This window comes from Leucoraja erinacea, chromosome 15 (genome assembly GCF_028641065.1).
Source record: "Leucoraja erinacea ecotype New England chromosome 15, Leri_hhj_1, whole genome shotgun sequence".
Taxonomy (NCBI): domain Eukaryota; kingdom Metazoa; phylum Chordata; class Chondrichthyes; order Rajiformes; family Rajidae; genus Leucoraja; species Leucoraja erinaceus.
In genome coordinates this window covers 38,784,826-38,797,664 of record NC_073391.1, presented here as the reverse complement: position 1 = coordinate 38,797,664, position 12,839 = coordinate 38,784,826, and the positions used below count along the sequence as shown (strand labels likewise).

The following is a 12,839-nucleotide window of genomic DNA, read 5'->3' as shown; positions in this document are numbered from 1 at the left end:
GGAGTGACTCGGCGGGACAGGCAGCATCTCTGGAGAGAAGGAATGGGTGACGATTCGGGCCGAGACCCTTCTCCAGATTGTTTCCAGACTTGTTGGGCCCATAAAAAACTAAGATTTAAGACGCCGCTTATAACAATGAGAAATTCATTTTTATCTGAGTGACAACGTTTCGAAATATGCTATGAAAGGAAATAGCAAAGATAGGTTGAAGGGAAAATTGGACCAGGATGTGATGGTAAAAGGAGGTTAGATGACGAGGATGAGAGGAGTTCCACATGGGACATAAGTAAGAGAATGAACCAGCTCAATGGCCCATTTCTGTGCTGCAGTCTCTTGACATGAAGCGGTCCTGAGCTAGTATCCACAAGCAGAGAGCAGGATGTTTCAAATTAGTCGTGCAAATAGTTCCTGTTTTCAACCGTGAATGCCTAACTAATTTTAAGATTACGTCCCTACGTTCTTGACTGAATCATTTCCTCATATCTACCCTGGAGAATTTGATGAAGGGAACACAAATCTCAGGAAGCATTGATCTCATTAAGAAACAGAAGCATAGAAAATAGGTGCAGGGGAAGGCCATTCGGCCCTTCGAGCCAGCACCACCATTCAATATGATCATGGCTGATCATCCAAAATCATTCCTGCTTTCTCCCCGTATCCCTTGATTCCTTTAGCCCTGAGAGTTTTATCTATTACAAGGAACTGCTGCACAGATGTGTTGATGGTTTAATATTATTAATTATTTTTTAGAGATACAGCATGGAAACAGGCCCTTCTGCCCATCGACTCCATGCCAACCAGTGATCCCCGTATGCTAGCACTTTCCTACGCACTTGAGACAATTTACAATCTTTACCATTGACAATTAACCTACAAACCTGTACGTCTTTGGAGTGTGGGAGGAAACCGGAGCACCCGAAGAAAATCCACGCAGTCATGGGGAGAACGTACAAGCTCCGTACAGACGGCACCCAGCAGTCAGGATCGAACTCAGCTCTCTGGCGCTGTGAGGCAGCAACTCTACCGCTGTGCCACCGTGCCGCCTGAATTGTGATTCTAGAAATCACCTCATGATTGTGTTAATGGATATGATTTGACATCATATCCACATCCACAGAGTCAATTTAGCAGGTGACCAAAACCTTGGCCTGGGTGATAGGTTTCATTAGATGACATAGTGATGTACAGGGAGGGAGTTCCAGATTTCATGGATTTGGTAGCTGAAGGCACGTCAATGATGGAATGATGCAAATTGGTGAAGGGACTCAGATGAGCTTCAAAAAAGATTTTAGTTTCGCTTTAATTTAGAGATACAGCGTGGAAACAGGCCCTTCAGCCCACCGGGTCCGTGCCGACCAGCGATCCCCGCACATTATGTTGCCTCAAAGTCTATCGTCAAGATAAGGAACGGAGACAACACTTTGTGTCCTACCATCTATTAAAATGGCTTCTCCATGCTTCTCATTATGCAACTGTTCACGCTATCTAGATCGCATGGTGATCATGGTGTCATTCTTGTTCTCCTCATAATATGCCACCATCTGTCAATAAAATTGGGGGGGGGGGGGGGCACAATGTTGCTGCTGCAGTTGCTGCCTTACAGCACCAGAGACCCCTAGTTTGATCCTGACAACGGGTGCTGTCTGTACGGAGTTTGTACTTTCTCCCCGTGACCGCGTGTTGTTTTCTCCAAGTGCTCCGGTTTCCTCCCACATTCGAAAGACGTGCAGGTTTGTGGGTTAATTGGCTTCTGTAAATTGTCCCTAGTGTGCAAGGTACAACTAGTATATGTGTGATTGTTGGTTGGCATGGACTCGGTGGGCCGAAGGGCCTGTTTCCACACTTATCTTCAAAGTAAACTAATCTAAACTAAACTAAGTCACAAACTCCCATTTAAACAAATTAGAAAGGAAACATGTTGTGTGTCTCTGACATTGTTTGATATGCTTCATATCTTCGACTCCAACCAGACCGTGAGCACTGTCTCAGATCTTACCAGATTGGCTGTTTTGGTTCCCAAGTGAGTCCTGATCCAAATTCCAACGTTGTATCCTCTCCATCACAATACTCAGTGGAGCTTAATAACATCAGCAGCCTCCACCCCCAACAACATCCCATCCGCTGCCAAAAACTGACATCATGTTTTTCCCACGTGCGTGAGAGATGATTCCACAGCTTCCCTTGTATTCTCCTCTCTTTCCAAAACTCCATCTCGTCCAATATTGTGCTCTTCATATTCCCACATCATTTCCTTTCAGCCTAGCCATTGCTCCTGTGCTGACCAGTGTCCGTTGGCACCTTGTACCCCAAACCATCACCTTTCATTTGTTCACATGTTACTCCGGTGTCAAAAGACACATCCCTTTTTTTACAAAGTCCATTCCTTCAACTCCTGTCTCTTCTGCACTGGCAGTGAACCACAGGCTGCCATAGACCCTGGCCCTATCCACACGCTCATCACGTAATTTTGACCATGCTTATGATCACCCCTTTTACCATCTGCTTCTTTCACTCAGCGTTGATTTTAATTGAGTTTAGTTTAGAGAAGCAGGCCCTTCGGCAGCGCCGACCAGCGATCCCCGTACGCTAACACTGTCCTACACACCAGGGACAATTGACAATTTTACCGATGCCAATTAACCTACAAACCTGTACGTCTTAAGAGTGTGGGAGGAATCCGGAGATCCCGGAGAAAACCCAGGCACAAACTCCGTACCGACAGCGCCTGTAGTCAGGATCGAACCCCGATCTCAGACGCTGTAAGGCAGCAACTCCACCACTGCATCACCGTGTAATTATTCCCTGCAATAAATCCTCTCTGGATTAATGAATTTTATTTTAAGGGTGTTTTCTCTGTTTTGATACAATGTGAAATTGCTCCAAGATTTTTTTTCACATTGGCAGGGCATGATGCAGTTGCGAAATTTAACCCAATGAATTAGAAGCAAGGGGTAAAAAATATGTAGCAGTAAAATGAGAGGAAGCGAAAAGTCGCCACCAGATCAAAAGGCACTGGCTTTGACTTATGTTTTCAGTTGCGTGCTCTACTTTTAAACTCTCGGCTGCATCCCCTTTTTAATGGCACAATATTATTGTCCCGTGCAACACATAAAACAAAAGAGGACGGAAAGTAGAACAGTGAAAGGGAAATCGCAGGTTTAAAGGGTGAAAATTGGTGAGGATAATGAGTGAAGAAAAAGGCGAGGTGAATAAAGGAGCAAATGAGAAGAGCGCGGAGTTGCTGCCTTACAGCGCCAGAGACCCCGGTTCAATCCTGACCATGAGTGCTGCCTGTACGGAGTTTGTATGTCTTCCCTGTGACCTGCGTGGGTTTTCTCCGGGTGCTCCGGTTTCCTCCCACACTCTAAAGACGTACAAGTTTGTAGGCCAACTGCAATTACAAATCGGTAAAATTGTAAATGATCCCCAGTGTGTGTGTGTGTGTGTGTAGGATATCGTTGGCGTGCGGGGATCGCTGGTCGGCACGGACTCGCCGCCTGAAGGGCCTGTTTCTGCGCTGTATCCCTGAACTAAACTATAGAAGTACCACAGAGAGTACGGTGATAATGCACGGGATACAAGAGGCTGTTTCCGTCATAACTGGCAATGATTTTTCTTTTCAATAAGTGAACTCTTGCACTCCCATATACATGGTGTGTTTAGCAGGCTGCCTTCCTGCCTTGCAGCTGACCAGATGTACAGCCTGTTTGATGACTCACACAATAATGTAACTGCATTTTGGAAAACATATCCCAGTGAATACAAAGTTGGTTTTCAAAACTGATGAAACTTGAGACTTTGTGCTTTCACAAAACGATCAATGACACATTCTGGTGTCGGGTTGGGAAGAGACAACTCAAAAGATGACGCAGGAGTCGCTTTGCTTGACCATAAAAACAATACAGCCTCGTATTGTCTCAGCGCAAGAGGCCAGAGAAAGGGAGGGGTACCCAGAAAGTATGGCAACGACAGCCTCAGCACTTACACTGGAGGATCGTTCCACCGAACACCTTAGCTCAGCCTGCCTGAACCTACCTGATCTCCCAGTTGCTAAACACTTTAATTCTCCTTCCCATTCTCACACAGACTTTTCTGTCCTCAGATTCAGATTCAGATTCAGATTCAATTTTAATTGTCATTGTCAGTGTACAGTACAGAGACAACGAAATGCATTTAGCATCTCCCTTGAAGAGCGACATAGCAAACGATTTGAATAAATAATAATAAGTGTCTTGGGTATGGGGGGGGGGGGGGGGAGGGGAGTCACCGAGGTACGTTGTTTACTCAGTGACAGCCGCCGGGAAGAAGCTGTTCCTCGACCTGCTGGTTCGGCAACGGAGAAACCTGTAGCGCCTCCCGGATGGTAGGAGGGTAAACAGTCCATGGTTGGGGTGAGAGCAGTCCTTGGCGATGCTGAGCGCCCTCCGCAGACAGCGCTTGCTTTGGACAGACTCAATGGAGGGGAGCGTGGAACCTATGATGCGTTGGGCAATTTTCACCACCCTCTGCAATGCCTTCCAGTCGGAGACAGAGCAGTTGCCATACCATACTGTGATGCAGTTGGTAAGGATGCTCTCGATGGTCCTAGGTCTTCTCCATTGTCAGAGTGAAGCTAAATGCAAATTAGGCGAACAGCATCTCATATTTTGCTTGGTATGAATATTGATTTCTCTCACTTCAGGTAGCCCCGGCATTCCCTCTCTCTCTATCCCTCCCCCACCCAAGTCGCACTAGCTTCTCGTTGTCACCCTACAAACAGCTAAGAATGCCTGCTTCCATTATCAACGTTACTTTTTTGCAAATCTTTTATTCATTGTTCTTTATCTCCCCACATCATCGTCTATATCTCTCGTTTCCCTTGTCCCTAACCAGTGTGAAGAAGGGTCTTGACCCGAAAGGTCACCGATTTCTTCTCTCCAGAAAAGCTGCCTGTCCCGCTGAGTTACTCCAGCTTTTTGTGTCTATCTTCGGTTTAAACCAGCATCTGTACACCCTTCCTACACACTCAGCACCCCTTGTGTTGGCTCCATCATCGCCTCTGACCTCCCTACCATCGAGGGGATCTATCGCAGTCGCTGCCTCAAAAAGGCTGGCAGTATCATCAAGGACCCACACCATCCTAGCCTGAAGACTGCAAGACCAGGTTCAGGAATAGCTACTTTCCCACAGCCATCAGGAAATTAAACTCGGCTCGGACAAAACTCTGAGCATTAATAACCCATTATCTGTTTATTTGCACTTTATCAGTTTATTTATTCATGTGTATATATATTTATATCATGGTATATGGACACACTGATCTGTTCTGTAGTCATGCCTACTATGTTCCGTTGTGCTGAAGCAAAGCAAGAATTTCATTGTCCTGACACGTGACAATAAACTCTCTTGAATCTTGAATAGAAACACAGAACATAGAAAATAGGTGAGGGAGTAGGCCATCTGGCCCTTCAAGCCATTCAACATGATCACGGCTTATCATCCAAAATCAGTACCTCGTTCCTGCTTTTCCCCTATATCCCTTGATTCCGTTAGCCTTAAGAGCTGTATCTAACTCTCTCTTGAATACACGCAGTGAATTGGCCTCCACTGCCTTCTGTGGCAGAGAATTCCACAGATTCACAACTCTCTGGGTGAAAACGTTTTTCCTCATCTCAGACGTAAATGGCTCACCCTTTATTCTTAAACTGTAACCCCTGGTTCTGGACTTGCCCCAAAATCGGGAACATTTTTCCTGTATCTAGCCTTTCCAATCCCTTAAGAAATGTAGGAGTCTGAAGAAGGGTTTCGTTGCCTATTTCCTTCGCTCCATAGATGCTGCTGCACCCGCTGAGTTTCTCCAGCTTTTCTGTGTAACCTTAAGAAATGTATATGTTTCTATAATTTCCTCTCTCATCCTTCAAAACTCCAGTGAATACAAGCCCAGTCGATCCATTCTTTATTATTGTTAAGTGCTGCCTTAATAACTCCAGGTGTCATTATTTGGTAGACGCCTCCACATCAGCACTTTAGGAAGTTTATGGCCATTATTTGTACATACTGTCTCACTTTGGACTTCTTGCTCCCATTTTCCACTGCATGTTATCCTGCTCAAACCATATCCCTACTGCACCATACTATAAAGACATACACAGAACTGGACAATACAGCACAGGAACAGTCCCCACTGATCTTAGTGTTTGTGCCAAACATGATGCCTGCATGTGATCCATATCCCTCCATTCACTGCATATCCAATTGCTTATCTCAAAGCCTCTTAACCGCCTCTTAATCTGCCTCAGCCAATTCACATGGCAGTGTGTTCCAGGCACCCACCACTCTAAGTGAAGGGGGCGGAGGGAGAGAGGGAAGGGGTGTGGGGTGGGTGGAGAGGGAAGGGGGCGGGGGGGGGAGAGGGAGAGAGGGATGGGGGGTGGGAAGAGGAGAGGGAGGAGAGGGAGAGGGGGTGAGGAGAGGGAGATGGAGAGGGGGAGGAGAGAGGGGGGGGGGGGGGAGGAGAGAGGGGGAGGGGGAGAGAGGTGTGGGGAAGGGGGGAGATGGGGTACCACCATGAGGTACCATCTCCAGTTTAAATTCCATTTGGAATATTTTGGTGGACCAAGAAACCAAGAAAAACACATGCCCCAAGAACCCCAGTGTAAAACACATGCCCCACCCCCCCCCCCCCCCCCCCCCCCCCCCCCCCCCCCCCCCCTCTGACCATAACATTGTGCGCTCCAATATTTAACATTTCCACCTTGGGATAAAGGTTCTGAATGTCCACCCTAACTCTGCCTCCCATCATTTTATATACTTCTATCAGTTCTCCCCTCAACGTTCGATGCTCCAGAGAAAACAGTCCAAGTTTGTCCAACCTCTCCTTGCAGGTAATGTTGCATAAGGTCATAAGGTGATAGGAGTAGAATTTGGCACATCAAGTCTACTCCGCCATTCAATCATGGCTGATCTATCTCTCCCTCCTATCCCCATTCTCCTGATTTTCTCCCCATAACCTCTGACACCCCACACTAATCAAGAATCTATCTCTCCCTGCCTTAAAAATATCCACTGACTTGACCTCCACACCCTTCTGTGACAAATAATTCCACAGATTCACCATCCTCTGACGAAAGAAATTTCCCCTCCTTCCTAAAAGAACGTCCTTTAATTCTAAGGCTATGACCTCTAGTCCTAGACTCTCCCACTAGTGGAAACATCTTCTCCACATTCACTCTATCCAAGCCTTTCACTATTCTGTATGTTTGCTATTTTCTTGCTATGAATTGCATATTTCCCCCTGCATTTGACCTCTCAAAGTGCAACTCCTCACTCTTGTTTGGATTAAACCTCATCTCAATTTCTCCATCCAAATCCTACCTGCACGTCTTGATCCCTTCTCTGCAGCCGTGTAAATATTTATTTACCGCCTATTTATTGAATTCTCCCTTTAAGGTCATGACAGGAGTCTTGTACGTTCTCCCTGTGACCACGTGGGTTTTCTCCGGGTGCTCCAGTTTCCTCCCAAATTCCAAAGACGAACAGGTTTGAAGGTTAATTGGCTTTGGCAAAATTGCAAATTGTCCCTAGTGTGCAGGATACGGGGAGTGTACGGGGAGATCGCCAGTCAGCACGGACTCGATGGGCCGAAGAGCCTGTTTCTGCGCTGTATCTCTAAAGTCTAAAGAACCTATTTTTAATTTTTGCTTGTATCACTCAAGGGTTGCATATTATTTTTTTTCTTTGGACGTGATTCGAACAGGGAATGTCCACTTTATGAAAGAACTCCACTCATCTTCATTCAGAATTGATAATACTCGCATGATTTTTTTCATTTATTCATAGAACTCCATTTTCTGTTGTTTTTTATAAAATATAAAAGCATTAAACATAAGAACGAATGAGAGAGCAGGTCAAAGATGTGGAACTGCTGCCCGCAAGGTCATCTCAAAATGCTGAAGAGAGGTCCACATCGCCCTTCTATTTTCCCAGTAACGGGGAAATAACCTGACTAACAACACCATGAATTATAGATGCAAGCCTGTTCTTTCACGCCACGGTGACCGATATGTGCAGGAAGGAACTGCAGATGTTGTTTTAAAGCGAAGATAAGACACAAAATGCTGGAGTAACTCAGCGGGACAGGTGGAGAGAAGGAACGGGTGGCGTTTTGGGTCGAGACGTGACCCATTCCTCTCCAGAGATGCCGCCTGGTCCGCTGAGTTACTGCAGCATTTTGTGTCTATCTACTGTGAACAATATTACTGATCAAAGGACTGAGTCGCATTCTTACCTTGGTTGCTGCATCCACGTTAGCACCTAGCTGGATCAGTTCGGAAACAATCCCGATGTGACCTTCCTTCGAAGCGAGGTGTAGAGCGTTCAACCCATTCTGAAAAAGAACAAGGAGAAGGGTGGTGGTGATATCAGGGGTGGCAGAAATCACTTTATAGGAACATCAGGGTACTCTATATTCCCCTTTATTGTAGCACATAGCAAAATAATCAAAGAGCAGTTAGTTTAGGTTGAATTTAGAATTTAATTCATTCACGAGACATGCCTGCTCCATTTACTGCATGGGCTTTTTTCTCTCCCTTCACCCCCCTACCCCGTAACGTCACAATTGAAACCACCATGAGTAGCACTGGCAAACCTATCAGCTAGAATATTTAGTTCAGTTTAGCGATACAGTCGGCCCACCAAGTCTGCACCGACCAGCGATTCCCGCTCACTAACACTATCCCACACACACTAGGGACAGTTGTACCAAGCCAAGTAACCTACAAACCCGTCTGTCTTTGGAGTGTGGGAGGAAAGTGGAGACCCCGGTGAAAACCGACGCAGGTCACAGGGACTAGACCTCTGCCGTTCCGCCCTCGTTCAACCTCCAGTTTACATAGAACCCATCCTTCATGTGCAGGTCACCTCTGCATTACAAGAGATTTAATTAACCATAATATCTGAAGTCCTGCCCCCTGCGCCAGATCTTTGGCTGCCCTGTCTTTCAATTTCCAAACTCACAACTCTGAAGCACAGGATGTAATCCTGACATTATCACCCTCAAGCTCATGCTTTCCAAGTTTTTACCCACCACCCAAAGTCTGAAGGAGGATCTCGACCTGAAACGTTGCCCGTTCCTTCTCTCCAAAGATGCTACCTGCCCCGCTGAATTACTCCAGCTGTTTGAGTCTTTCTTCGGTTTAGACCAACACTTGCAGTTCCTTCTTACCCAAATTTCCTTTGCAGGGTACAATCTCTCTCCTTACCCATGTCATAATTAGCAATGTGGACCAGTGCTTCAGGCTGCTCGTCCTCACCTCGTTCAGAATGTCTCTACACATTCAGTGACTACCATGGACTTTGCACCAGGAAGGTCCTCACAACAGCCACCCTGGAGCCTTCCTTGTGGCACAGAAACACTCACCTGGATCCTTGACTATAGAGATCTCTCGTCACCAGCGTTCGTCTCGACTTTGGCCTTCCCAATTGTACAACAGAGCCCGTCGCCGTTCAGCCTTGCTTGTCAAAAACCTCCGCACTTGGACCTCAAAAAAGAGCCGCCCTTGAAATGGCCGCTCCAGGAGGACCTGCAGATCTTGCGGCCTGCAAACACTTTACATGGTCCTCAAACTGCGGAGCATCCTGGACAACACAGCTCACCCCGTCCATGGTCTACACTGGTCAACCTGAGGAGCACCTTCAGCAACAGACTGGTTCCAACAAGATGCAGGACAGGACACCTCAGGAGATCCTTCTTCCCTGTGGCTATCAAACTGTACAACTCCTCCCCCTTCTGTCATGTGGCAGACTTCCCTCCTCCCCGCCCCAATCTTTGCACATCCCCAATCCTTTCCACTCGGCACTTTAATTTCATGTGTCATGTGTTTTGTGTTTTTATGGCTGTTGGCAGATTAATTTCCCTCCTGGGATAAATCAAGTTCTATCGTATCATATGATCACCAAGCGGGAAACTCAATGAAGTGATCTTTCTTGCTTAAATTGTTCTCAACTTTTTCAAACCAATTTTATCAACAGGTTGCTGCCTTAAGGGCTTGTCCCACTTTCCCGAGTTACTCAAAAATTCTCCCGAGTTTTCCCCTTGATTCAAACTTGGAGAATGTCCGTAGCGAGCCAGTAGGAGTCCGTAGGTATATCATAGCGGCTCGTTATGCCAGCCGTAGGTACTCGGGGCATCAGGTAAGTTCGGACTTAAGTACGTTTTTTCCAGCATGACAAAAAAGTCCACAAGTAAAAAGATAGTTGGCAGGAGATGTTCGTAGATCACAAACATTTTGATTTTTTTTTAAGGTCCTTTCAACTCGGCAGAGGACTGGGGAAAGTGGGACGGGTCCTTTACAGCGCTTGCAGCGCCAGAGACCCGGGTGCGATCCCAACTACGAGTGCTGTCTGTATGGAGTTTGCACGATCGCGTGGGTTTTCTCAGATATCTTTGGTTTCCTCCCACACTCTACAGACCTACAGCCTTGCAGGTTAATTGCCTTGATATAAATGTAAAACCGTCCCTAGTGTGCATCGGGTTGTGTTAATGAGTGGGGATCGCTAGTCGGTGTGGATTCGGTGGGCCGAAGGGACTAGAATCGTAATATTTTGTAGGGCACAGCAGGGAAGCCCAGTGGAGCTGGGGAATCACTGCCCCATCCGCAAAGAGGACATCCTGCTCAACGTACGTGACATTTGAAATAATTGTAACGATTCCACGGAACTTAATATCTCTTCAGCCTCACTGTTGTGAAATGAATATCACCAGGAGTAACCCAGTACTATTGGTAAATGAACACATGCTTCCGATCATCATGGAAGTTTCTCTAACGCCATAAAATTATAAAAGGACTGGACAAGCTAGATGCAGGAAAAATGTTCCCAACGTTGGGCGAGTTCAGAACCAGGGGCCTCAGTCTTAGAATAAAGGGGAGGCCATTTAAGACTGAGGTGAGAAAAAAAAATTTCACCCATAGAGTTGTGAATTTGTGGAATTCCCTGCCACAGAGGGCAGTGGGGGCCAAATCACTGGATGGATTTAAGAGAGAGTTAGATAGAGCTCTAGGGGCTAGTGCAATCAAGGGATATGGGGAGAAGGCAGGCACAGACATTGATTGGGGACGATCAGCCATGATCGCAATGAATGGCGGTGCTGGCTCGAAGGGCCGAATGGCCTCCTCCTGCAGCCATTTTCTATGTTTCTATGTAAATGACAGGACCTCATGCAAGGCTAAAAAGACAATGGGATGGAGATGACGGCAGTCCAGTCTAGTTCAGGGGCAGGACCAGTCGCTTCCAGTCGGAAAGCTCTTTTAGTTTTGTTCAGTTTAGTTTAGTTTAGAGATACAACGCGGAAACAGACCATTCGGCCCACCGAGTTCACGCCAACCAGCGATCCCCGAACACTTACACTATCCTACACTCACTAGGGAAAATCTACATTTATACCCAGCCAATTAACCTACAAACCTGTACGTCTTTGGAGTGCGAGAGGCACTCGGGGGTCTCGGAGAAAACCCACGCAGGTTACGGGGAGAACGTACAAACTCAGTACAGACAGCACCCGCAGTCAGGATCAAACCCGGGTCTCTGCCACTGACTTTGATAGACTCTGTTCCTGTCCCCGTGACCTGCGTGGGTTTTCTCCGTGACCTCCGGTTTCCTCCCGCACTCCCACAAAATGTTTGTAGATTAATTGTCAATTGTGCAGGATAGTGCTTGTATACGGGGTGATTGCTGGGGGGCGCAGACTTGCTGGGCTGAAGGGCCTGTTTCAACGCTGTATTTCTAAAGTCTGTAGTGAAGCCCTGACAAAAGGTAACATATCAGGACAGGTGGAAGGAGCTGTTTGAGATTGGCCTAGAACTCAAAGATTTGGTTCTTTGTGTTTTGATTAATTCTAAGAATGGCCACAGAGTTTTTATTCAATAATCCTGCAGTCATTATTCGCACCACGCTTTGCACTCTCTCCTGCAAGCAGCATATTATGAGGGTTTCCATGAAGAAATGGCAATATGTGGTTCTTAAAGTATAAGCGTGAATTTAGTTTATTGTCACGGGTACCAAGGTGCAAAGGAAAAACTTTTGTTGGGTGCTAACCAGTCAGCGGAAAGACAATACATGATTACAATTGAGCCATTCACAGTGCACAGATAAAGGCAATAATGTGAATAACATTTAGTGCAAGATAAAGTCCAGTCAAGTCCGCTCAAAGATATTCCTAGGATTATGAATCAACCAAAATACGCAACATATCTTAGGTGAAATAAAGGAATAGAGCTCCCATACCTGGTTGCAGATGTTAATGTCAACTCCGGATTTGATATAATCAAGGGCTTTTTCCAAGTTTCCAGATCGGGCAGCGCGGAGGTAGCTTGCATTGGTGTCAGTCTGTTTAAAACGAGGGAAAGAAGTGTTCAATTAGACAAAGGTGATTGCAAATCAACTGAAGCCACTTTGCGTTGGATCAACAATCAAAAGGTTAAAGGAAAATTTACTTTGGTAGAATTTGCACTGGCCCTGTACCTTCCCAGTGTTCACTCTTCTATACCCTCAACAGAACTTCCATCATTAATAAGACATAGAAAAAGGGAATTGCTGCATGATGATAATGCAGTAATTTCATACATGAATTGCAACTGACATTTGTGATGGCATTACTGCTGTACTGCAGTTGTATGAAGATTCTGAAAGATCTCAGGATACCACCACAGCATCGAACATTTTGGATGAAATGTGCAGGAAGGAACTGCGGATGCTGATTTACATCGAAGATAGACACAAAATGCTGGTGTAACTCAGCGGGGCAGGCAGCATCGCTGGATAGAAGGAATGGGTGACGTTTCGGGACGAGACCCTTCTTCGAC

The 12,839-nt window shown here is 46.2% G+C and overlaps 1 protein-coding gene across 14 annotated transcripts in view; it reads right to left on the bottom strand.

Moving 5' to 3' along the window:
* The window catches only part of ank3b (ankyrin 3b), a 287,522-nt gene that overhangs the window by 179,965 nt on the left and 94,718 nt on the right, over positions 1 to 12,839 (bottom strand). For all 14 annotated transcript variants that reach the window (XM_055647217.1, XM_055647218.1, XM_055647209.1 and 11 more), the window contains exons 2-3: positions 12,262 to 12,363; positions 8,267 to 8,365 (exon numbers count right to left, since the gene is read on the bottom strand). In XM_055647217.1, coding sequence (XP_055503192.1) covers positions 8,267 to 8,365; positions 12,262 to 12,363 — 201 coding nt within the window. The remainder of the gene's footprint in view (positions 1 to 8,266; positions 8,366 to 12,261; positions 12,364 to 12,839) is intronic.